Source organism: Lemur catta, chromosome 6, assembly GCF_020740605.2.
Source record: "Lemur catta isolate mLemCat1 chromosome 6, mLemCat1.pri, whole genome shotgun sequence".
NCBI classification, from domain to species: Eukaryota; Metazoa; Chordata; class Mammalia; order Primates; family Lemuridae; genus Lemur; species Lemur catta.
In genome coordinates, this window is record NC_059133.1 from 80,678,258 (window position 1) to 80,703,874 (window position 25,617).

The window sequence follows — 25,617 nt, forward strand, 5'->3', positions numbered from 1 at the left end:
ATTTTTAGCTGTCCAGATCACTTCTTTCTATTTTTAGTAGAGACAGGGTCTTGCTCTTGCTCAGGCTGGTCTCAAACTCCTGACCTCGAGCGATCCTCCCATCTCAGCCTCCCAGAGTGCTAGGATTACAGGCGTGAGCCACCGCGCCTGGCTCAGAAATCGTATCTGAAAACTGCTTGCACATGCATGCAGGTGTGTTTCCTGAGTGGACTGCTTTCATCAGCTTTCCAAAGGCCCCTGGGATTGATGGAAGAACTACAGCTCTAAAATTCACCAAGCCACCGGGTTCCTTTTTGTATCGAGAGTTAAAATGAAAAAGCTATTTCCTCTAGCTACTGTTTTCCAAATGGCTTTTCTCTAGAGTAGAACAGAAAGGATTCCACCTTCCCCAAGACCTAAAGATGTTTATCTTTTACTGATATTGCTCATTTTCTTCCTCCTTCCTTCTCACCCACCACTTTTAAAGATCCATCAATTTGCCACTCCATGCATTTACCTACTATCTTGCTGTCTACAGCCTGTGGGCTCTAGAATCAGACTGCCTGAGTTGGAATCCCAGCTTCACCATCACCTGGGTGATGTTGCATCCATCACATAGTCTCTCTGTGCCTCAGTTTCCCGATCTATAAAATAAAGATAATAATAGCATCTACCTGGAACGGTGTTGTGTGAAAATTAAAAGAAATATCAACTGTACGTAAATCACTGAGAACAGTGTCCAGGATTTAATAAACTCTCTGCAGGTGTTAGCTTATTATTATTTGTTTATAAAATTCATTCATAAATGAAGGCATTGGATCATCCATTGTCATACCAGCTTTCACTTTGAGTGATTCCATGATTTTATTTGTAAACACAAAAGCAGAAAGAATCAGGGGGAAAACATACAGATCAGGGTTACTTCCATCATGGGAGACACAGTAATTCAGGCTTCTTTGCATGTTGTGGATACGTAGCAGTTGTGTTGATGGCCCCCCAGCCATGCCACATGAAACGCACAATCTGTGTAGAAACCACGAAGCTGTGTAAGCTTCGAGACAAGTGCTTGTCTCCTCACTACCTTTTCATCCAGGCTGCCATGTCTAAGCTCCTCTTCTATAAAATATTTGGAGCTGCCGTCATAGGTACGATCAGGGTAGGTGGGCATGTGGCCTTACTCAAAATGTGTCACTTCCCGCTGCCGAGACTGCAGCTGCTTTGATTTTGAACCACTGACCCAACAGAGTGCTGAGAACACAACTATTTGCTGACCATTGTCACAAGTAGCACTTAATCTCTTTGCTACCAGACCCGGCTGCCTCATAGAATGATGTTCTCACTGTATAATGATGACCTCTGTTTATGTAATTGCGTCTTGGGGAAGGAAGGTCAGACTGGTAGCCTTGCACACTGAAACAGTCAGATGGCTTCCAAATTCTGTAAGTTTTAAGCGTTTAAAAAATAGTGAAGATCTCCCTAATATTTTGTGCATATATATGTACAAAAGTGAGAGAGAGATAGAGAGACAGAGAGAGAGAAAATCTTATTTTGGCTGATGTCCATTCTATGCTTCTTTGAAATAGTCATTTTAGTAAAATTGGCAGTGTTTCCAGATGAGAACTTAGGGTTTTAACTACCTCATTGCTATATACCACAGTAGCTCATCTTTTCTTTCATATGAAAGGCCTGATACTTTGTCCTCACACTAAAGATAGCTCCCACGTTGTTCCAGGAAAATATAGATCAATAAATTACAAAGTACTTGTTTCAAAGTGAAGGTTAAGTTCAAATTCAATAACCTACACTGTGGCAAAACAATAATTCATTAATAATATTGAATGTGCATTTTTAACGGAAGGATAAAACTGTATTTATTTGCAGATTTTTAAAAACTACAGATGTTGGTAAAGCTCTTTGGTTTATACTCCAAGTCTGAAAATAGGAATGACCCTGTCTAGATGCCACTTACTCATACTCCAGCATGCTAAGAGATAACTCTGGGGCAAGTGTGGTAAATAAACAGTAAAAATTGAGATAAACTGGTTGGCATAAAAGTATGAGGACACAGAAAGGCTGAAATAGTGCTTGAGTAAATGAAATAGCAGCAGGAGGACCTCCCCAAAGAAAACTACAGGGAGAAGTCTGTGGGCAACACAGACTTATTTACAATCACAACTCAACCAATATAAAATGGATTTTTTATTAACACATAGTATTTGGGCATCTTTATGAGCTACATGTGATATTTTGTTACTTGCATAGAATATGTAATGATCAAGTCAGGGTATGGAGGGGATTCATCACCTTGAGTATTTATCATTTCTATGTGTTGGGAACATTTCAAGTCCTCTCTTCTCACTATTTTGAAATATACAATACGTTGTTGTTAACTCTAGTCACCAACTTTGCTGTCGAACATTAGAACTTATTCCTTCTCTCTAACTGTCTGTTTGGACCATTACCAACTTCTCTTCATCTGCCCCCACACAACCCACACTCTCTTCTCTGTATCTACCATTCTACTCTCTACATCCACATGAGTGAAAACGTGATGTGTGTCTTTCATTGCCTGGCTTATTTCACTTAACTTAATGACCTCCAGTTCCATCCACGTTACTCCAATGACATGATTTCATTCTTTTTATTTTATTTTGTTTTATTTATGTATTTTTTTGAGACAGAGTCTCACTCTGTTGCCCGGGCTAGAGTGCCGTGGCGTCAGCCTAGCTCACAGTAACCTCAAACTCCTAGACTCAAGAGATCCTCCAGCCTCAGCCTCCTGAGTAGCTGGGTCTACAGGCGTGCACCATCATGCCCAGCTAACTTTTTTCTATTTTTAGTTGCTCAGCTAATTTTTTCTATTTTTAGTAGTGATAGGGTCTTGCTCTTGTTCAGGCTGGTCTCGAACTCCTGAGCTCAAGCGATCCTCCTGCCTCAGTCTCCATTTGTCTGTTGATAGTTTGATTCCATATCTTGACTATTATGAATAATACTGCATTAAATAGGGGGATGCAGGCATCCCTTTGATATGCTGATTTCTTTTTCTTTGGATAAATACCCAGTAGTGGGATTGCTGGATCATATGGTAGTTCTATTTTTAGTTTTTTTGGAAACCTCCATACTGTTTTTCATAATGACTGTACTAATTTACATTCCCCTCAACAGTGTATAAGAGTTTCATCTTCTCTGCATCCTAGCCAGCATCTGTTATTTTGTTGTTTTTTTTTTTTAATAATGACCATTCTAACTTTTATTTGCATTTCCCTGGTGATTAATCATGTTGAACATTTCTTCATATACATGTTGCCCAGGTGTATGTCTTCTTTTGAGAATTGTCTATTCATGTCCTTTGCCCCCTTTGTAATGAGGTTATTTGTTTTTTTTGCTGTTGAGTTGCTTGAGTCTCTTGCATATTCTGTATATTATTCCCTTATCAGATGAATAATGTGCAAATATTTTCTCCCATTCTACAGATTGTCTCTTCACTCTGTTGATTGTTTTAGTTGACAGAATCCCCTTTGTCTATTTTTGTTTTTGCTGCCTATGCTTTTGAGGTCTTAGCCATAAAAATCTTTGCCTAGACCAATGTCTTGAAGTTCTCCTAATGTTTCCATCTAGTAGTTTTATACTTTTGAGTCTCTCAGTCTTTAATCCATCTTGAGTTTATTTTTGTATATGGCAAAAGATAGGGATCTAGTTTCATTCTTCTGCATATGGATATCCAGTTTTCCCAGCACCCCTCTTTATTGAAGAGAGTGTCCTTTCCCCAATGTATGTTCTTAGCCCTTTTGTCAAAAATCAGTTGGGTATAAATATGTGGATTTATTTCTGGATTCTCTATTCTTTTCCATTGGTCTACATGTCTATTTTCATACCAATACTATTTTGGTTACTATAGCCTTGTATTAATAATATATTTTGAAGTCAGGTAGTGTAATGACTCCAGTTTTGTCCCTTTTACTCGGAATGGCTTTGACTATTCAGACTCTTTTCTCATTCCAGATGAATTTTAGCATTGTTTTTCCTATTTCTGTGAAAAATGACATTGGTATATTGATAGGGATTGCATTAAGCCAGTAGATTCCTTTGGATAGTATGGTCATTTTAACAATATTAATTCTTCCAGTTAATGACCATGAGATCTTTTTTCCATTTGTTTGTGACCTCTTTAATTTCTTTCATCAGTGTTTTGTAGTTTTTGTTGTAGAGGTCTTTCACCTCCTTGGTTAAATTTATTCCTAAATATTTTATTTTTTGTAGCTATTATAAATGAGATTTCCTTCTTAATTTCTTCCTCAACTAGTTCATCATGGTGTTTTGAAACGCTATAGATTTTTATATGCTGATTTTGTATCCTGCAAATTTACTGAGTTTATTTACTAGGTTCAAGACTTTTCTGGTGGAGTCTTTAGGTTTTTCTAGATATGAGATCATGTCATCTGCAAAGATGGATAATTTGACTTTCTCTTTTTCAATTTAGAAGCCTTTTATTTCTTTCTCTTGCCTAAATGTTCTGGCTAGGACTTCCAGTACCATGTGGAATAGGAGTGCTATAAGTGGGCATCCTTGTCTTGTTTCAGTTCTTAGAGGAAAGGCTTTTAGCTTTTTGCCATTCAATATGATGCTAGCTATAGGTTTGTCATATATGGCTTTTATTATTTAGACATATGTTCTTTCTATGCCTAGTTTATTGAGAGGTTTTATCATGAAGGGATGTTGAATTTTATTAAATGCTTTTTTTTGCATCTATTGAGATGATCATATGGTGTTTGTCCTTCATTCTGTTGATATGATGTATTATGTTTATTGATTTGCATATATTGAATCATCCTTGCATCTCTGGGGTAAATCCTACTCGGTTCTGATGTATTATCTTTTTGATGTGCTGTTGGATTTGGTTTGTTAGTATTTTGTTGAGGAGTGTTGTTCATCAAGGATATTAGCCTGTAATTTTTTTTTGTTGTTGTTGCTGCATTCTTTGCCTGGTTTTGTTATCAGGGTAGTATTGGCCTCAGAAAGTGAGTTAGGGAGAATTTCCTTCCCTTCAATTTTTTGAAACAGTTTGAGGGGAAATAATGTTAGCTCTTCTCTCAAAGTTTGGTGGAATTTGGCAGTGAAGCCGTCTGTACTTGGACTTTTCTTTGCTAGGAGATGTTTTATTACTGATTCATTTTTGCTACTTATAATTGGTCTTTTGGGTTTTCTATTTCTTTCTGATTCAATCTTGGTAGGTTGTATTTGTTAAGGAGTTTATCCATTTCTTCTTGTTTTTCCAGTTTTTTAGTGTATAGTTGTTCATAATAGTTTATGTTTTTTTTTAATTTAAATATGGAATGCCTCATGAATTTGCATGTCATTCTTGCGCAGGGGCCATGCTAACCTTCTCTGTATCGTTCCAATTTTAGTATATGTGCTGCCGAAGTGAGCATAATTTATGTTTTTTAAATAATACTTCTGTGGTGTCAGTTGAAATGTTTTATTTTTTTTGTTTCTGATTCTGTTTATTTAAGTCTTCTCTCTCTTTTTTTTTGTTAGTCTACTTAGAGGTTTATCGGTTTTATTTTTTCAAAAAAGCAATTGTTTTAAAGTCCCTATTTCAATTAGTTCTGCTTTCGTCTTTTTTTTTTTTTTTTTTAGACAGAGTCTCATTCTGTTGCCCAGGCTAGAGTACCATGGTGTCAGCCTAGCTCACAGCAACCTCAAACTCCTGGGCTCAAGCGATCCTACTGCCTCAGCCTCCCGAGTAGCTGGGACTACAGGCATGTGCCACCATGCCCGGCTAATTTTTCTATATATATTTTTAGCTGTCCATATAATTTCTTTCTATTTTTAGTAGAGCCGGGGTCTCGCTCTTGCTCAGGCTGGTCTCGAACTCCTGAGCTCAAGCGATCCTCCCTCCTCAGCCTCCCAGAGTGCTAGGATTACAGGCAGGAGCCACCACACCCAGCCGAGGCCTAATTTTTAATACTGTTGCTACAACCTGCCTTTGCCTCCAAGCTAAATATTATTTTATACCCATTTAATACATAAGCTAATTGAGCTTTACAACCATTAAGTGAGTCAACTAGTTCAATCTAAGTTGTTTCTGATTTTTTGCCATTATAATGCGTCAGTAAACATCCTTATATACATACATTTAGGCACTCTTTTTATTTTTCCCCTAGTATAATTTTCTAGATATGGACCATCTTCATATGGATATAAAGATGCAGGGTTGGACCAAGCATCTTCCATCAAAATCTGTAAGCTCTTCCCCCTTGAAAAAAGGTACCTTGCTTGGTGCCTTAGAAGAGGGGTACTCTTTAGCTTGGGAGACTTGCTCCTAATTGCAAGCCACAGCAGCTGTTACGTGGACATACCTTAGCTCCTTCTTGGACCACTGTAGGTGAGGGCATGAATCATCACAACGGCTGCTTGTCCTAATTGCGACACTTCAATGTGAATGAAGCTTTAAGCCACGTACTGCTTCATTTTAATTGTCTCTTCAGATTTTCTTGAAATGTTTGTACCTCTCTGCTGCTGCCAGCTTGCTGCTCTTTCACATGTACCCAGAAGGGGCTTTAAAATATGCCCAGAATTGAGCCAAATGGTAACCATTTGTGAGTGTCCCTTAAAAACATGTTAAACACTAGTCTTTTAGAAACTTACATAACCCCTTGTGTTTGGTAGATCTTAAATGGTGACTGAAAAATGAGAACTCATTCTCATCCCTTCATCGCTTGAAATGAATTACTTCCATGAATGATAACAGAATCTTTTTTCTTTTTAACAGTTGGAGGCATCTATACTGTGATTCAGACAAAGGCCAAAACCACAGCAGATGAATGGGGAGACAATTATTTTCTGATAGGTCCATATTTTGAGCATAATATGAAGACTCAGGTGGAACAGTGTGAACCTGCAAACAACGCTGTCAAAAGAGCAGTGGAAACAATGAATAAGCATGGCTGCCAGGTAAAGGGACTGACTTAGCATTCACTCAGCAACTCTCAGTAAACTGTTGTGAGAAAATAGACTGCCAATTTACCTGAACTCACAAGAGAAGATCATCTACCTACTTAGGGAAGAAGAGGAGTTTTGTGAGAAAGATGACGAACTTGATTTTAAATAGATTGCATTTGAGACATCTTGTGAAAAACAAGGGGAAAGAACAATTGGTTTGAAGCACAGCAGGCTATAGGGTAGACAGGCTTTTGAGGAAGTCATTTGTACATAAGTTGTAGTTGAAGTCATTGGTATTGATAACATTATTCAGTGGAAATTCATAGACCAAAACCAAAAGTTTTGAGCCAAAACTTGCAGAATGTCTATATGTTAGAGTGTCTACATCAAAAGAAGCCAGAGATTGCAAATGTAGAAGCAAAGCCAGTGATGTAGAGCCAAGGATGTCCAAGGTCTAATCCTCAGAACATGTGAACATATCACCATGTACAGCAAAAGGGACTTTGTAGATGTGATTAAGTTAAGCAGTCCCTTTTGAGATGGAGAGAGAATCCTGAATTATCTGAGTGGGCCCAATGTAAGCACAAGGGTCGTGTTTGTTAGGTCTGGAGCCGAGAGGGAGACATACGAAGCCTCAGGTTTAGCAAAATGCTGTTTATTTGGAACATCTGGATGCAAATGGTGGAGGCCGAAAAAAGCATCCATCCCAGAAAGGGGAGAGCGGTGGGTTTTACAGAGGGTTTTTCCGTGGGCGGAGTAAGTAACTGGGCCAGAACAGCTGCTGTAATAAATTCTTTTTCAAACAACCAGCTCCTAGGACCCCTGCCACAGTCACATCCATCCTGCAGCTCCTGTGTGGTCCTTATCAGGCGAGCTAGGGAGGGATAAACTTTGTCCTTATCAGGAGGGGAAAGGAACGCAAGCTCCCCTTTTGCATTCCATTCCTTTACCTGCCTAGGGGTCTGGCAAAGGCTACTTGCCTAATACTCTTAGGAGGGAAGGAAGTAGAATTAGAATCAGAGAGGAGATGTGACAATGGAAGCAGAGGTTAGAGTGATGTGCTCTGAAGATGAAAGGAGGGGCCACAAGGAAGCAGGTGGCCGCAGGAAGGAGGAAAAGGCAAGAAAACAGATTCTCCCCTAGAGACTACAGATGGAATGTGGCTCTGCTAACATGTTAATTTTGGCTTATAAGGTCCATTTTGGACTACTGACCTCCAAACCTGTTAGATAATAAATCTATGTTGTTTTAAAACACTAGGTTTGTGGTAGTTTGTTACAGCCACCACAGGAATAGTGATGTCCAGTCAAGGGAGGAGAGAGTTTTAAGTATGAACAAGGGATGACAGTCCACAAAGCATTGAACCAGTGTCAGTTGGGTTTGGCAATATTCAGGTCGTTGGTAATATTGCTAATTACAATTTCAGAGGGGAAGGGGAGGTTAAATTAGATTGCAGTAGGTTAAGGAATGAATGAATGGTAAGAAAAAAGATACAGAAGTTATGGCTATGAGACTTTTCTGTGAAGAGGAAAGAGAATAAAGTAGTTGCAGAGTGATGTGGTCTTGAGAATTGGTGTTTTATTAAATACAGGCGAGACCTTACCATATTTATTTGCCCAAAGGAAATATCTAGCAGGCAGGGAGAAGTTGAAAGTTCAGAATGAATGGATGGTTGAAGAGAGTAAAGTCTCTGAGAATGGGGGAAGGAACAAGATCCAAAGCAATATTGAAAGGATCATTCCTCACACCTTTCACTCAAACAGGAACTAAAGGATGAAGGCAAATACTAGAGATAAGTTACTAAAGAATTCAGGATGGTCTTACCCAATGTTTTTTGATGATCTTACTGAAGTAGGAGTTATAGGTCATCTTATGAGGCTGAGGAGGCTAGTGTTGAAATAAGAGAATTTGAAGGAAGAAGTTCTGAAAAACTGTTCAAGGAATTCATAAAAGAATTTGTGGGTATCTTTGAGATGTAGTCAAGACCTTTCAGTGGCACAAATGTATGTGACTGTGACTTTCTCAAGGAGCAATCCACAGCTTGGGTGGCAATGCAGGAAGTTGAGTAGATGGAAATCTAGCGTTATTTCTAGCATTCATGCAATGGGTCAAGGTGGCACAGTATTGAAGGTAATTATGAGAGTGACTGAATTAATAGTTGAATCAATTGGGCCATTGTATTGAAATGGGTAGGAAAGGAAGCAAAGCTAGAAAGGAGGTGAGAATGCAGGAGAAAATGGCGGCTTCCAGGAACTAGAGTCTTAGAGCAAGAAAAGAAAGAATATAGACACTGGGAGAAACAGTGTGAGAGAAGTGCAAGTATAGAAGTTGTGGTCAGGTAACAGAATGCCAAAGTGAAATCTCTCAGAGAAGGAACAATTTGGATTTTTTTTTTTTTTTTTTTGAGACAGAGTCTCACTCTGTAGCCCAGAGTAGAGTGCCATGGCATCGGCCTCACTCACAGCAACCTCAAACTTCTGGGCTCAAGCAATCCTCCTGCCTCAACCTCCCGAGTAGCTGGGACTACAGGCATGTGCTACATGCCCGGCTCATTTTTTCTATATATATTTTTAACTGTCCACATAATTTCTTTCTATTTTTAGTAGAGACAGGGTCTCGCTCTTGCTCAGGCTGGTCTGGAACCCCTGAGCTCAAACGATCCACCCACCTCGGCCTCCCAGAGTGCTAGGATGATTACAGGCATGAGCCACCGCGCCTGGCCAACAATTTGGATTTTGATAAGGATCATGCAGCCATGATCTTGGTTGGCTGAAATCAGGTGGACATGAAGTTCTTCTAAGTCAATAAGGTCAAGGAACTATTACCAATATCAGGTTAATTGTGCAGGATAAAAAACATGGACTTTGAAGTTGCTTAGGATAAGGTCAGAAAGTAACCAAGTGATTAGTAGAACAAGGAAAGGTAATATAGGTAATATATTTGTATAACATACGTTTCAAAGATATTTTTACACAGAAATAAGGAATAAGGCCTTACAAATTTCAGTGGAATTTAAAAATAGTAACTTTCCTTCATACTCATTCCAGGAATGTAGTTTCTGGGGGTGAATAAATGAGAAGCCCTCACGTGAGATGTCTGTGAAGGCAATGGTGTCTAGGAGGTACATGCAAGGTTTAAGGAGCAGAATGTGTCATTTGTAAGGGAACTTGAGGTCCCAAGAATACCAGAAAAATATTTCATAGAGAATGTTAGGACAGTGATAGAAGGGTGCATGTTACACCTTTGGGATAAAAGTAAATGAGGTGTTAGAAGGGGCTTGCATTTGAAGTTCTTGTGAAAGAAGGGAGATGAGAACTGAGTGGTCTCGAGATTCTACGTGGATTTCTGGTGTAAGGATGTTTCCATGTTGTAGCCAACAACTGACTGGAAGTCAAAACAAGCTAGTTTAGGTTCTCTGTTTGTAGTTTCAACACTTCTCTCTGACCTTAGCTCACTGTATGATATGGCACAAATTAGGCAGTCAGCAAATATTATATAATGATATTATGTATTATTAATAATGTATAAATATATGAATTAATGACTTTCACAAAGAGAAAACTATTAAAAAGTTGTTTGGGGCTGAAAGAGTGGCATGATGAACACTAAATTACAATGGAAGCAACTGACGCATAATGAGGGTCTTTCAAGGTTGGCCAAGGGATGGTCATGGGAGAAACATCACCACACATGCCCGAGTCCCATGGGAGGAGATGACAATGAAATTGGGCTTCCAAACTCTGCAAAATTCAGCCGTGGGTGGAGTCGTAGTGTCAATATGTAAGCAATGTGAACACATTCGGTTTTCTAGAGAGGCCTAGATACACCATGACAGGCTCTTAGCCTCTGCTGAGTTCCAGAAAGGATTTAAAGTAGTTTATTAGGCTGCATATCATGTAATAGGAGAGTAAACACAAAACAAAAATTAAGACCAAAGAACAAGTAGATTACTATAAAAATATAGAGAACAAAAGGGAAGTTAAACTTGGATATACAAGTGACTATATATTAATACTTACAATTGGAAAAAATTTGAGATAGCTAATGCGCTAAAAGTTGCACAAGATAAAACATTTAGGAATCTAAGTCAATTTGAGGAAGGTAATAGAATTAGACTTTGAGCTGCTAGATTAAAGAGATAATGTGTCTTGGGCAACATGTTTAGTTAAGACCTCTGGCAGCAGCCAACATTTCGAGTCTTTTTTTTTTTTGATAGGAGTAGTGAGATAAATCATACACATTGTTTACAGAAACAGCTTCTTTTCTAGCAGGAAATATTGTAAGTCCTGTTGCATAAAGGAGATTAAGTGACACTGTAGAAATTATACCCAAGAACCCAGGTTGTTAAAGATAGTGAACATCTCATGACTCTGTCATAAACACACAGACTATAGATCAGCCCTATATCCATGAGCTCAAGGTCACAGGAGGGGTGTGTGTGTGTGTGTGTGTGTGTGTGTGTGTGTGTGTGTGTGTGTGAGTGTGTGCGATCAAGTCCTGTTTATTTTAGAAGCATGAACAGTGGAGCTAGGAAGGAGTGATGGAAACAAGGCAGAAGTCTCCCTGACACACCAGATCCAACACAGGCTCTCACTGTGTGACCAAGGCCAACCCCGGAGACCTGATCAGCCTTTCCCCATGAAGACAGCATGTGAGGACAACCTGGGCAGAGAAAAACAGAGATTATGTAATCTAGATATGTTACTTATAAATGACCAAATTTAACGAAGTGCAAGAATTTGGAGATTCTAGATGGATGGATGAATGGATGCGTGCCCATTCCATCCTCAGGCTCAAACAGCAGACACTGTGTGTTATCGCTACTATTTTCTATGTAGCTTTAAGTTCTACATACACTTGATATCCTCCGAGCTCAATTACAGTTTCCTCTCTTGCAATACTTAGTGTCTGGCTGTGTGTTCTTTATATGACAGGTACATTTTGGAAGATGGCTGATTGAGGGGAGTCCTTACGTGGTGCTCTTTGACATAGGCTATTCGGCTTGGAACCTGGACAGGTGGAAAGGTGACCTCTGGGAAGCATGCAGTGTCGGCATTCCTTATCATGACCGAGAAGCCAATGACATGCTGATATTTGGCTCTTTAACTGCCTGGTTCTTAAAAGAGGTACAGTTTACTGCACAGTGACACAACAGAGGAGCAGCACAACTGCAACTGCACTTAGTGCACAGCAATGATACCATGATCTTTGGATTAAGCAAAGTTTTGAGATGATGCTATTATTGCTTGTTCTAATACATTTCAAAAGAATCCGAGGGCATGCTCCACATTCCTCATACTAAAAACTGGCCTTTGGAACAGAGTAATAATGATGCTTATTACTGTTTACCTCATGTCAGATTTAAATGGAGTGATGCATATAAAACACCCAATTATATCACCTACTACATAGATGATAATGTATATGTAAGAAAAAAAGAGATTGTATATAATACATCATGTACTATGTAAGTTAATTCTAAAATCTTAAGAGTAGCAAACAGCTTGAAATAAGTCTGTTTATGCGTAAATACTTGTGCAACTAAAGTGGCTTTTAGATATGTTTATTATTTGCTAAGGGCTGAAGTGGTCTTGGCAGTTACTGAGGAGTTCTTTGTGGGGGAATATGCCCATACATGTAAAAAAGCAAGAGCATTAGAAACCAGTCCTTGTAAAATGAGCCAAGTCTGCACTCTCTTAACTCCTCAAAGTCTGGCAGTCGGATTTCTTTGCATCCTTGCACTACCTCAAGATGATTATATATAGCCCCAAAACCAGGTGGTAAAAGAAGAGCCCTCCAAGCACAGTGGGGGGTGTGGTCTAAGGACAAATCACAAAATTGTATGTCGGGAGTGTGTTTCCTTTAACCAGTCTCTCCTCCTGATGAAATCATATTCCACTCACCATAAAAAGCTGCCTTGAAGTGAAGGGGAAGGTGGACAGGCAGCCCTATTGCTTTGTTTTGGTGGTGACAGTATAGGACAAGAAATGTGAGAGTGTTGTCACACTTAGTGTACGCTTAGTGTGCAGAATCTGGCCTAATGGCAGATATACAGTCTTGCTGTAGCACCAGGTGGTGGAACCAACTCTTCCTCTACAAACTGCCTCCCTGAGCCACTGCCCCACGGCTGAGGCCAACCACCAAGTGACGTGTGTGCGTGCTCGCATGCATCTGTGTCTACGTGTTGTCATCCTTTCTATTACAGGGAAATAGAGGGGAGAGAAACAAGAAAGTGAGAGTCCTAATTTTCTCTGAAATAAAGCAGTTCCAAAAATAGAGATTTTCTTTAATTCAAAGGGTAATTACAGACATTGAAAAATCATCCGAGGCTACCCTGCAAGCCCTGTTTCTGCTACCACTTCTGTGCAGCTGTTAACAGCTGTGAGTGCTGCCACTAGTCTGGACGACTGGTAACGGGTGTGAGGAACTTTTTGAAAATTGGGTACTTTGAGGTTCAAGGGGCTTAGTCTAAGTCATTGTTTCCCAAAGAGTATTTTCTTGGAGAAGTATTAGCAGAATCACCTGTAAACTTGTAAGATATACAAATTCTTACCCCCAGCTCAGAATATTAGATTATCTGGGGGGCGGGGAGAAGCCAGATATCGGTGTTTAACAAGCTTTCCAGCTGATTCTGATGTACACTAAGTGTGACAACCACCGTCCTGGGTTAACTCTCCAAGTTCCCGATTCTCTGCCCAGCCTTCTTGAGTTCAGGTGTTTGGCTACTCCCTTCTTTAAGGAAATGCACCACTTGTAAGGGGAGTGAGTGTGAACTTTCATTTTTTGTAAGAATGAAACAAGCTAACTTTAAAAAGAGACTTGGGCCCCACCTGGTTTGGAGTAGTGGAATTAGATCTGGGTTGTCAGTGTGTTATTAAGTGGCTATTTGATAGTAAGCAAGTTATTAGCCTCATTCTCCCTAGTTCTATATTCTTAAAATAATATGTCAGTAAAAATTATTCTGGCATCCAAAAACAGAAAACTCAAATTAGATGGACTTAAAAGGTAGAGGCACTTATTTAAAAAGAAGCTTGTAAGTGGGTAGTCATAACTGATTCCACTGTTTGATGATACCTTCAAAAGTATTATTTTTGCTATTATTCATTCATCCATTAATGAACATTTATTGAGTGATTGCTTGGCATTTATTTCATTTATTAGCATTAACATTATTTGTTGTTAGTGTTTATTTTTCTGTGAATACAAAAATGAATCTGATCCATCACTGAGAGGACTGAGACATAAAAATACATAGGCTTTATGAACATACCACTGAATCCTATAAAAACATTTATCCTTGTTCATACTTAGACCCATTTCAATTGCAACAAAATTGACAGACACCATGTGGGCCATGATCACGATCAAGCCTCATCAACACTTTTCTGAATGTTTTTTTCGGACGTAGGTGACCGATCACGCGGACGGGAAACACGTCGTCACCCAGTTCCATGAATGGCAGGCCGGAACCGGACTGATCCTTTCTCGAGCCCGGAAACTTCCCATTGCCACGATATTCACAACCCACGCCACACTACTCGGGAGGTATCTCTGTGCGGCAAATATTGATTTCTACAACCATCTTGACAAGGTGAACAGTCCTTCCTCCGCCCCTCTCACCCACCCTTCTTTCAGATCCCTGAAGCTGAAGGGTAAGTATTGATCTTTGCATTTCATCTGCCAACCAGGTGGCAGCAATGCCCTTTTAGCTAGTCAATATTCATGACAGAGCTTCCCCTGGGGTGACAGACAGCTCATATGGTTTAACTTTGCTCGGATTGCAGTAGAGTATAGAGGTGAGAAGCCTGATTTCTGTCCTACTTTGGAGCAGTAGATCCAGAGAGGTGTGGTAGGAGTGAGACACTGGGGACACAGCACTGGGCTCTGGTTCTACCCTGCAGCTTGGGAAATGCTGTGAAGACCCTGGATCCACACACAGCTCTGAGTGGCCGGTAGAGAGAGGGACTCTAGGCGTACAAACTTGCACTCTGAGCCTTTCTTATTGTATCCTTCAAGCGAACAGTTGAGTGGAAACCACATTATAGGTCGATAGGCTGGATTTTTCCTGTAACTCTGCAATGCATAAATGGAGTTTTCTGTTTGGACAGAAATTATTGAAAACAGGGATGTGGGTCTTGATGACCAGTTTGCTCATCTTTGGAGACTACTTATTTCAAGACCCCCAAAATCATTCAGTTTTGATTTCTTTCTTCTGTTTCCTATTAGTTAAATCAGATTAATAAAAGTATGTCTTTTACATCATCATGTCAACAATATTAACAAAACATTTGAGTACCATATTCAGGGGTTTTGCAGATTTGGTATCTATATTAACAATCAAATAGATTTAACATCTTAGGATTCACTTTCATCATCAGGAAAATTGGGAAGTTGAAAAACTGATTTCTGAAGACTTTCCCAGTTTAAAAAGTTCTAGGACTCTATGAAACAGAAGTGTGTGTGTGTGTGTGTGTGTGTGTACATAAATAATATTCAGATAATGATCTTGGAAAGTTGCAGTACTATCTCTTCTATCTTTTATCTCTTGCACTTTGATGAGTGCAAGAAAGTTCTTTCTGAAAAACTTGAACATTTGCAGAACAATGAGTGATCCTAATGAGAGCTTCCCTATAAAAAGGTCAGCCTAACCTTTTAAGGTCAAATTATAAACATAAAGTGTACATGTAAAATAAAGACACCAAGGAATTCAAAGCTGGAAGGTCAGAGAAGTTTCCCGATGTTGTATGGTAATCGTAGACTAATAAGGGAAAACCAGTGATCTGTGATAAGCTCAAAAACCATGTTTCCTGGAGAGGAACAGACTGATTCCTGTCAAAGAGAAAATATTAGAATAGCATATGGAATAGTTCATTTCAGAATACTTAAGAATCTTTTATAGTAAGAATTAATTTAAAAACCAACTAATATACATTGGGTACTCTTATTTGTTTTTAAGGAACAAATGCATTACGTATATAGTTACATGTTATAACCTTATCCTTTTGGTAAAAGGTCTGTATTTGTATCATACTGTCTTCAAATATGATTATGTATCTCCCTAATTTAAAGCCCCTCATGGGTTGATATATGTAAGCTTAGTCAGACCCCAGCACATCTTTCTAGTAAAATATTCTTCCCAGCAGAGTGACTCGTAGATAACAAGTAGGAAAGAACTAGGTTTTCAGTCAAATTCATAATCATTTTTCACAACAGAAGTCCCCATAAGCACACTAGGTTTAGAATTTGGGCAATACATAAAAACACAAAGTTTTTAATGAGTTGCCCAATACATAAAATTTGTATTATACAAATGGGTAACACATAATTTTTTTATTTTTTTATTATTTTTATTTGTTTTTAATTTTTATTCATTTTTTAAAAATACATAACATTTTTATTTTATGTGTTGAGCAATACAAAAAATTATTTTTTAATTATGATAAGTTGTGAAATGATTATTTGGATGCTAGAACCACAGCCTGTGGCCTGGCCCTGGCGACAGGCCTCTGGTAACAGGACGCCCAGAGGTCTCCTGGGTTCCTCCTGTGGGGAACTGGGGGCTAATGAAGGGTGATTTGGGGGCCTGACATGAGAGCGCAGCGTGCTCCAGGAAGGTGGGAGCAAAGACTGACCAGCAACTGCTAAGTGTCTTTTTTGTGCAGCGATTACAGTTTTCCTCTGACCAAATTTTACATACATGAAACATTTTTAAAAGTTCAACGTAAGGAATGAGTCATAATTTAGTCTTTGATGCAGAACCCAGGATCGGTTTCAATAAGTTCTGACTCAGACAAATAAAAATAGGGCAAACATGAGAATAGGAATAAAAGAATTCAACGTTTGTAAAAAGTTGTAAAAGTCTGAAAGATTAGAACTATTTTACTCAAATAATAATTGCTAACTGAAAACACTTTGTAAATAGCCAATCCACAAGAACCCTGATGTTGGTTTACATTTTAAGTAAAATTCATTGGCTAGAATAGCATTTCAACCATTTTCAGCCAGCATGTGAATTTTCCAAGAACCTCTAAGATGTTGCCAAACTCATTCTTTTAAGTCCAGCCATTGGTTAATTGCCCCTTGACTATAATGGCTAAATAACTAAAGCTTTTCTTTTAAGGCCTTTAATTTTCTTATGTCTTACCCTCTTTTTTCTTAATAGCAAGAGAATTTCCTGGCTGGGAAACTGAGGACAGTATCATTTGGGATTAGAAAATGGGGAAGGAAACCATAGACAATTATTTGATAGATTTTAACTTTTTCTTATGACCAAGTTTTGAGCTAGTCAAGTTCAATTATAGGGTTACCCTCTTCTATTGCAAGACTGTGTTTTACTGGTTAATATACACTTTACCTCATTTTTTGTCCTTTTACTCAGAATTCTATAAAAAGTTATGAGATACATGACAATGCAAGAAAGTAAGACCCATCATTGAAAGAATCAGGTCCAGATATGTCCTAGACAATGGAATTACCAGACAGATATTTTAACATATGATCTTAAATATGTGGAAAGGCAGACAACATGTGAAACAGGGTTTCTGTAAAGCCACAAATGTGGCCATACAAACTACAGGCCTGAAAGATAAGGAGCCCCAGGGGACCAGGGAAAGGCAGAAGCAGGCACATATACCTTCCCCACCCAGACCTCTCCTGGGCTTGCCAGGCTCCTGCCATCCTCCCTCTGCATTTTTATATACTCCAGTTTACTGACTTAGAAAACCTATCTCCCCATCTCTAAATGTCCAAATGTTAAATGCTATCTCATCCATGAAATATCATTCTCAACAACAACAACAAAATGATAATAACAGCTAAAGTTTTTGAGCACTTTCCATGTGCCAGGCACATTTCTAAACATTTGACGTGTGTTATCTCATTTGAAATTCACAAAAACTCAATGAGATGGAAAATATTTCATACTTATTTCCAGAGTTGTTTTTTTTTTTTTTTTTTTTTAACATAGGCTATGTTTTTACCACACCTCTAAATGAAGTGTTTTAGAGTGGTTTTCTACTGTGTGCAGAACAAAGGCTAAATTCCCAGTCTCATCTTCAGGGACTTTGGTAATCTGGCCCTATCATATCCTACCAGCCTCTGTCTCTTACATTCTACGCCCAATGCTATAGTCACATCAGTTGTCCTGCTATTTTTTTGCACAGGCCATAATGGTTTATATACCTGTTCTTTAGGGAAACTAATTTTTCAGCTCAAAATAACTTTCCCTAAATTACACTTTCATGTCTTAGTTCAAATGCCATTTTTTATTCATCCAGTCAATATGGAGATACAAAGATGAATACAGCATGGTCCTTGCACTTGAAAATCTTACATTCTAGAGGTGATACTGACAATGTGAACACTTACTATACAGTATGAGATACTTTTCCCTATCCTCAGACAGAGAGAATCAGTGCTGCTCTGATCCTATACCTTATTCAGGTACTCATTTCTGCCTGATTTTTACCTGTTTTCTCACTAATTTGTAAGCTCAGTAAAGTAACAGATACACATAATTACTCAACAAATGTTAGTTAAATGAGAGATTTGGTTGAATGAACCAGACAAGCCATATAGAGCTTTTAAGAAAAGCTCTGCTAATCCAAGCATGCCGTATAGAACCCCGATTCAAACATTTTCAGAGAGATGATTGCAAATAATAGAGTCATGAAAGAATGCTCTAGGAATTTCTTGTCCTATTCATTAGAATCATGTAATGGGTCTTTTTCTCTATATGATGCTATAGTTATTGGGAATGACTTCATAGAGCTGAAGTCTAAATGGTGTGAAAGCAGATAAGAGTACAAGAGTACAAGGTTTGGAGTCAGACTCATCAGGGATAAGTTAAGGGTTCTGCTAAGATATTTAATAGGAATGTGATCTTGGACAAGTTTCTTGACCTCTACAATGTTTAATTTCTCTCTATATAAGATGTAGACAAAATATATGTCTTGGTGGTTTATGAGGATTAAATGTGCTATTATGTTTAGAGGAGTGCCTGACATAGTAGTGTTGAAGAGCTACTAATAATCTTTACTATAAAAAGCACCCTGCTGATATAATGCCAGAAATTCTATGTACTATTTTTTCTTAGACACTGTTAGTTTTGTATGCAGCTATGTGAGACATAACATTTAGTGACTAAGTGAAATGGCAAAAGCTCACAACTATTGCCAATTATTTAAGTGATTGTTGGAGATTTGTCTTTTTTTTTAAGTTAAGATGCCCAGAATGATAGATGATTACACAATCTAACACAATATCTAATTAGAATAATTATACACTCTTTGAAATTATAAAGTAAAAGGATTATATTGCCATGGAAAAGCATTTGTCTTTTCTATTTTTCTGGTTCCCTTTCGGTGAATTAAGGGTGGTAATAATTATCCTTATTTTCAATGTCAAGTTTAATGTCAGCTGTTTCATTGTTTGTGGGGAAAATACGATAAGGTCTTTGGGGAAGAGAATTAGCTCAATATTTATAAAATGTGGGAGATATGTAAAAGTATAATTAAAATGCCAAAAATTGAAGAATTCTATCTGATTAAAGCAAAATGGAAACATCATTTACTTAGGGGCTTAAATAGCTGTTTAGAAGGAGAAATAAAGTAAGTAATGCCTTTTAAAGCATAAGTAGTTACGTATTTTGGCAATGGGTTTAATGAAAATTTTCATTACTTTTTTGTGATCATAAAATTTTACAAAGCCTTGAGGAAAGATAATTTGTGAAATGTGTGCTTTTTTTTGCTTGTGTAGAAGAACAGCGTTAAGCAAATGTATGTTTGTTTGTTTTTAACAGTTTAACATAGACAAAGAGGCTGGGGACAGGCAGATTTACCACCGGTACTGCATGGAGCGGGCCGCTGTGCATTGTGCTCATGTGTTCACCACAGTTTCTGAAATAACAGCAATAGAGGCAGAACACATGCTGAAGAGAAAGCCTGGTAATTATTATCCCTGAATCTGTCACCTATCTTTCTGTGCCAAATGACATTAGAGTATGAGGATTTTGTTTTCCTGGCATTAAGGTCATAGCTAGAAAAGAATGGCATTCACTGTTTTCTCCCAGATCTTTACATGTATTTTAATTCTCAATTTTGGTAGGTTTGCAGTGAAATCAACACTAAGCTACACCTCGAACAGTGTGTAGTTCCTAGTAAGTGTTCAATCTGTGCCTATTGAATAAATGAGATATGCTTGAAATGCCCTAGGTGTGAAGTGCGTTGTCATGATAACTTGGTATGTGTAAGCAAGCTGAGTTGACTCTTCTCTTTTAAGAACAAGAAAGCCAAGAAAGTATCAGAAATTTGTGTGAGACTATCCCAGTCCTACATCTCGTAACACTGCCTTGTCTGCCCTGTTTGGTAGAAACCCATTGTCTTATCTCCCAGGCTGCTTTGCAAATTTTTCTGGGAACTATCAATAAACCCAACCAGAGTTGGCAATGCAAAGCAGCATGCTCATAAAATATAACCATATCATGTGGCCACAGATGATTGGGCCAATGGTAGACACCTGGCATAAGATGGGTCAATCAAAATGCTCCCATTCAAATGAGCGTCTGTTTGCACTCTCATATTATGGAATATCAGCTTTGAAGCTGTTGGCAACCTCCATTTTTCTATTCTGTTGTACTTGATGCAAAGAAAGTTTAACTGCAGTGAAGTGCTACAAGAGGCAGAAATAGACTGAGAGAGGACTCTTTACAGAGGTTCTCCACAGTGATTCAGACCATATTTTAAAGTCATTCTTGAGGCCCAACTTAATCTTTGCCATGAGACACTCCAGCATTCTATTAATAAAGTCCTCATTATTATACTTAAGCCAGTGTTTGTAGGTTTCTATTAGTTGCAACCAAATGGTGCTAAGTAATTCTTAATTATTGCTTAATTCTTCTGGTCTTGTCTCTAGTTGTCTTTCTTTCATATACCAGTTGAATATCTAGAGGAGGTATTTTAAAGTGCTAGACTTATAAAAACAAAACGGAAAAAGAATCCAAGTAATTTGAATGACAGCTGCATTAAGATTATATGGTATTCTTTTTTCTTTCCAAGGATTCTCTTGGATTCACTTGGATTCTTATTATCATGCCATTTACAGGCATTTACTCCATCAATATGCTCATTTCTTTCTTGGTTCTTCCTTTTCTCCTGTTGACAGTATCTTTTTCTGAGCTTACAAAAATATTTTATTTTTTTCTGTTCTAAAATGAAAATTTCTCTTAAGGCTGCTACCCTGTCAAACATCTATACAATCTCTTTCCTGCTGCCAAGTATCTTGGAAAAGTAAACCATAGTTGCTACCTACACCTACTCAATAGTCCTTTGGACTTTGGCTTCCAACCTCCAACACTGGCCTGTAATTGCTTTTCCCAAAAATCACCAAATTCAGGGTTCTCTACTTCTTTTAATGTTCCATGACATCCCCTAGCATTTAAAGGTGATGAACACCTCTATCTTTCCCTTACTTTTCATGACATGGTGCATTCTGAGTTCTCTCCAATATGAATCTTCTCCAGTGCCTCTAATAGTTTTTCTACTTTTTGCTTTCTCCAAGATTATATGCAGGGTCCTGCTTTCTCTATATACTATTTTCTTAAATTTTTGTCTTCTTAGGGATATAGCTGCAGAGTAGTGGTCAAACTTCGTGCCAAAAGTTTGTGCCAAAATGCCTGAACTCAGTATCAAAAATGATTTTGTATTGAATATATGATACTAGCTGTGTGACATTGTAAAAGTTACTTAAGTGCTCTGTGCCTTTTCTGCATAATGTGGATGATAATCCTATCTCTTATCTAGAATTGTTGCAATGATTTAAAGAGATAACACAATGGAAAAACTCAGGTCCGTGCCTGGTCCATTGTAAAGGAAATGTCAGCAATTATTATTTTGTATGGATCCCTGAATAGGTTTTCCCAAGTTCTCGCCTAGCTAGCTACTCACAAGCTAGCTTCACCTGGAAGTTCTACCAAACTATAAACACTACGGTCTAGTCCACTTCAGACCAGTGGTAGAATCATGTGGTGGCTCTGATGGAAATTGTGAAATCTCTGAACATTTTGTGGTTCCAGAAGGTCAAAGGACTTTTGGTAGATCATTAAACATACAAACTTTTCCAAAAGCATTTGGGGGAAAAAAGCATTATGTAGTATAACTATGACTTTGTATTCTCTAGTTTCTCATGGAGTTCTCCCCAGTTCATAGAATAACCACAGCTACAATGCTGAGGACACAGCTCCAGAACAAGAGGCAAATGTTGGTTGGTCAAATGCTTGCATGGGACCAGATATTTTTAAAAATATCACTATATACTAATTGTCAAAGACGTGTTTATTACTGTATTTTTAATTTGGCTCAGAATAATTTTTGATATTGAAAAGGTGATATTTGATTTAAAACATGGAGTGAAGGCAATATAATCTATTTATTACAAATACACAGCTGAATACAGCATATACCATATATGTCATATGTGCCTTTTTTCCTATTTCTTGTTTGCCCTTTAATATAGTTACTAATAGTTTTGCAATTGTTGATTTTTGAGCCCATTTTAAATACCTTAATATGGACTTTAGCTAGTACTATACTTGAGTCAATGTTTTTCCTTTGTGTTGGCATTGCCTAACATCAGAAAGGTGGACAACAGTGACGTTGTCTTCTACTCAGGAATAACAGCAAGAGATTAGTAACCAATGTTGTTTCAGGGAGAGGAAAAAATTGGGAAACAGAAGTAGAAGGCAGACTTTTCAAGGTATATATTTTGAATTTTTGAAATTTAAATGATGTGAGTATATGACATGTGCAAACTAATTCTACCTATATAAACTAATTAATTAATTTTACTAATTAATAAAATTAAATTTAGAGTAATACCAACTACAGAGTTGAATGCCTCACAAATTGAAGATACTCTTACTAGTGTAGTAAATGGTGAGAGAATCCTTTTAAACACAATTCATAATGATTAAATTCTATATATTGTAAGCATTTTTATTCTAGAGACAAAGCTACAATTTAAATTACGTAACTCTGTAAGAGTACCCATATCATTCCATATTTATCAATGATGCATTAAAATGTGTTTTCAACCTTATTTGTTAAGTAGAGAGTAGTGAGCTAGAACCAGCTCATACTGGCTTGCAACAACCAATTGTTAAACCTCAGGAAATACATGAGTTGGTGTTAAATACAACCATTATTAAAAATTGAATGATATAAATTTACAATTAAATAACTATATAAATATTCAAAATATATCACTTCTTAATTATTTTACTGTATTTTACTATGATGTATATTCTTAGGTCATTTATACATATGTGTGTGTGTGTGTGTGTGTGTATCTCATATGTATGGTAGAAGTACTGTAATGGTGTTACTGTACATCTCCTCCCAACTCTGCATTCACTTTGGTAGCTTGAAGTCAGTCATGGTGGGAGTATTTACACCATGGAAATAGGCAAATGCTATAAATAAAGTCTTTCTCTTCCTCTCTCTCCCTCTGTCTTTCATGGGCTGCTGTATGTTAAATTTTACTAGCATACCATTGCATTTAGGCCTGTATGTGTGAGATTATTCTGCACTATAAATATGGCTATTAGAAGATCTCATTGACCAAAATCTTTAGACTAATAAACCTAGATAATTAATTTCAGGGCACAGATCTTTTACTCTTGATTGTATGTGAAAAAATTTAGAAAATTCCAGAGGATTTCAAGTCACAATCAACTGGTATCCACATACATCCTTGCCTTCTATTATATATCTTTTTGGATGATACAGCTGCATGACACAATGGATAACGGTGTAGACTTCAGAGCCAGGCTGCCTTGATTCTAAATCCAACCTCTGTCACTTTGTAGGAACTTGACCTTGGGCAAACATCTTAACTATCTGTAGGCCAGTTTCCTCATCTGTAAAATAAAGGCAACAAAAAGAACTTACATTATACGGTTTTTTGAAAATTAACATTTGTCAGGTACAATAGGGTCTGGCACAATGTAAGCCCTATATAAATGCTATAAAAAGATAAATACATTTTAAGAGTTAATTGTCACCCTACCTAATCACTCTACACAGTTCATCTAGGAATTATGCACATCAAAGCTTTCACTAGAAACCCCAGCTACCTAAAATTGACTCTACTGTGGCAAGGTGTTTAAAAGAGTACAACAAATGGCCAATTACTTAGAAAAACTCATAAAAATCAGTAGTTTTTCTTATCTTTTCTTTTCACAAGAAATTACCAAGAAGCCTCGGTTGATTTTGTGGAAGCATTTCAAGAGGATAGTCAGTTAACTATAAAACTATAAACGTCAGTTCAGAATGATGTGACATGCTTATAATTCTAGTTTAAATCTCTACTACGAAAATCTCCATTGCCATGTGCTAAATTTATTGACACAGTTTCTTTTTTCTTGCTTTTGTTTTTATTGCTACTACATGTGATAATCTATATTTTCAAGTCAGTAGGTGCTTTTCATCACGTGCTCTGAGTAGTGACTCTCTTTCTTGTCACAGACCAATATTCAGAAAACCAAGAAAGCCTTCCTGCCTCAGCAACAAAATTTTCTGGGAAGAATGAATCAGTTGTATTAGAAATAAGAAATAGAAATTAGAAATATGTGGTCGCCTTTCCAATTTTACAAATTGGAAAACAAGATCGCAGGAAGTAGACACAGCAAATGGGGACAGACTACGTGAATTCTGCTTCTACTTATCAGCTGTGTGTTCATGGACAGGTTCCTTAATAACTCTGTGCCTCAGTTTTCACCTCTGAAAATGCAGATAAGAGCACCTACTCCATTGCCTTCTATTTGGTTGTTGCAAGGATTAAATGAGTTACATTGCAAAGCCATAAGAGCAGTAGCTGGTGCACAATGAGCAATCAGTAAATGAAAAGTATAATAATAATTATTATTATTATTGCTATTAGTTAAACTGTTTCATTGTACCAGTCACTCATCGTTATTTTGGTCAAGTACTCCTGATTTCCTAATTCAACCAAATGACTGGATTCTGAAGTTTTATGAATTTTAAATTCTATGGTAGCCAGAAACTAGAAATGTTAATAGACATCTAACTTTATAAATTTAAAAAATACTTTTTTCTATAATGGTGCCCTTGCTCAAAGAAAGTTTTCACGATGATTTTGTTTTGCTTTTCTAGATGTAGTTACTCCAAATGGCTTGAGTGTTAAAAAATTTTCAGCAGTGCATGAGTTTCAAAATCTACATGCCATGTACAAAGCCAGGATCCAAGATTTTGTTCGAGGTCATTTCTATGGGTATGTTTTTCTATATATATATATTTTTGAATTAGCGTGTGATTTTCGGGATCTTCGGTTAAGAGAAACTGGATTGTTAAAGTAAATGTTTATCTTTTCCAGCTCCCTTCTTTACTTTAACAAAATTCACGTGTACGTTTTGTTGCTGTTGCTTTACTTCATTTGCCACTGTTTTATTTTGTTTTAGTCATCTCGACTTTGATCTTGAAAAGACTTTGTTCCTTTTCATTGCTGGGAGGTATGAGTTTTCAAACAAAGGAGCTGACATCTTCCTAGAATCCTTATCCAGGCTAAATTTCCTGCTGAGGGTAAGAAAGCTCTAGAACATGACACAGTGCTCTTGTATGGAGAACTTGCTTCTGTGGGAAGTAAAGCACTTTCTGGAGTAGTTTTCAAGAGATTATATAATGT

The 25,617-nt window shown here is 37.5% G+C and overlaps 1 protein-coding gene and 1 non-coding gene across 3 annotated transcripts in view; one reads left to right on the forward strand and one right to left on the reverse strand.

The window, feature by feature from the left end:
- Positions 1–25,617, forward strand: part of GYS2 (glycogen synthase 2) — a 55,383-nt gene that overhangs the window by 3,574 nt on the left and 26,192 nt on the right. The window contains exons 2-7 of one of the 2 annotated variants that reach the window (XM_045554222.1): positions 6,752–6,933; positions 11,856–12,047; positions 14,330–14,512; positions 19,721–19,865; positions 25,089–25,206; positions 25,394–25,514. In XM_045554222.1, the coding sequence (XP_045410178.1) occupies positions 6,752–6,933; positions 11,856–12,047; positions 14,330–14,512; positions 19,721–19,865; positions 25,089–25,206; positions 25,394–25,514 (941 nt within the window). The remainder of the gene's footprint in view (positions 1–6,751; positions 6,934–11,855; positions 12,048–14,329; positions 14,513–19,720; positions 19,866–25,088; positions 25,207–25,393; positions 25,515–25,617) is intronic. The other variant, XM_045554223.1, reaches the window with a different exon arrangement.
- On the reverse strand, positions 5,302–5,408 carry LOC123640840. The gene has a single exon (XR_006736085.1). It is a non-coding gene; the product is annotated as a U6 spliceosomal RNA (small nuclear RNA).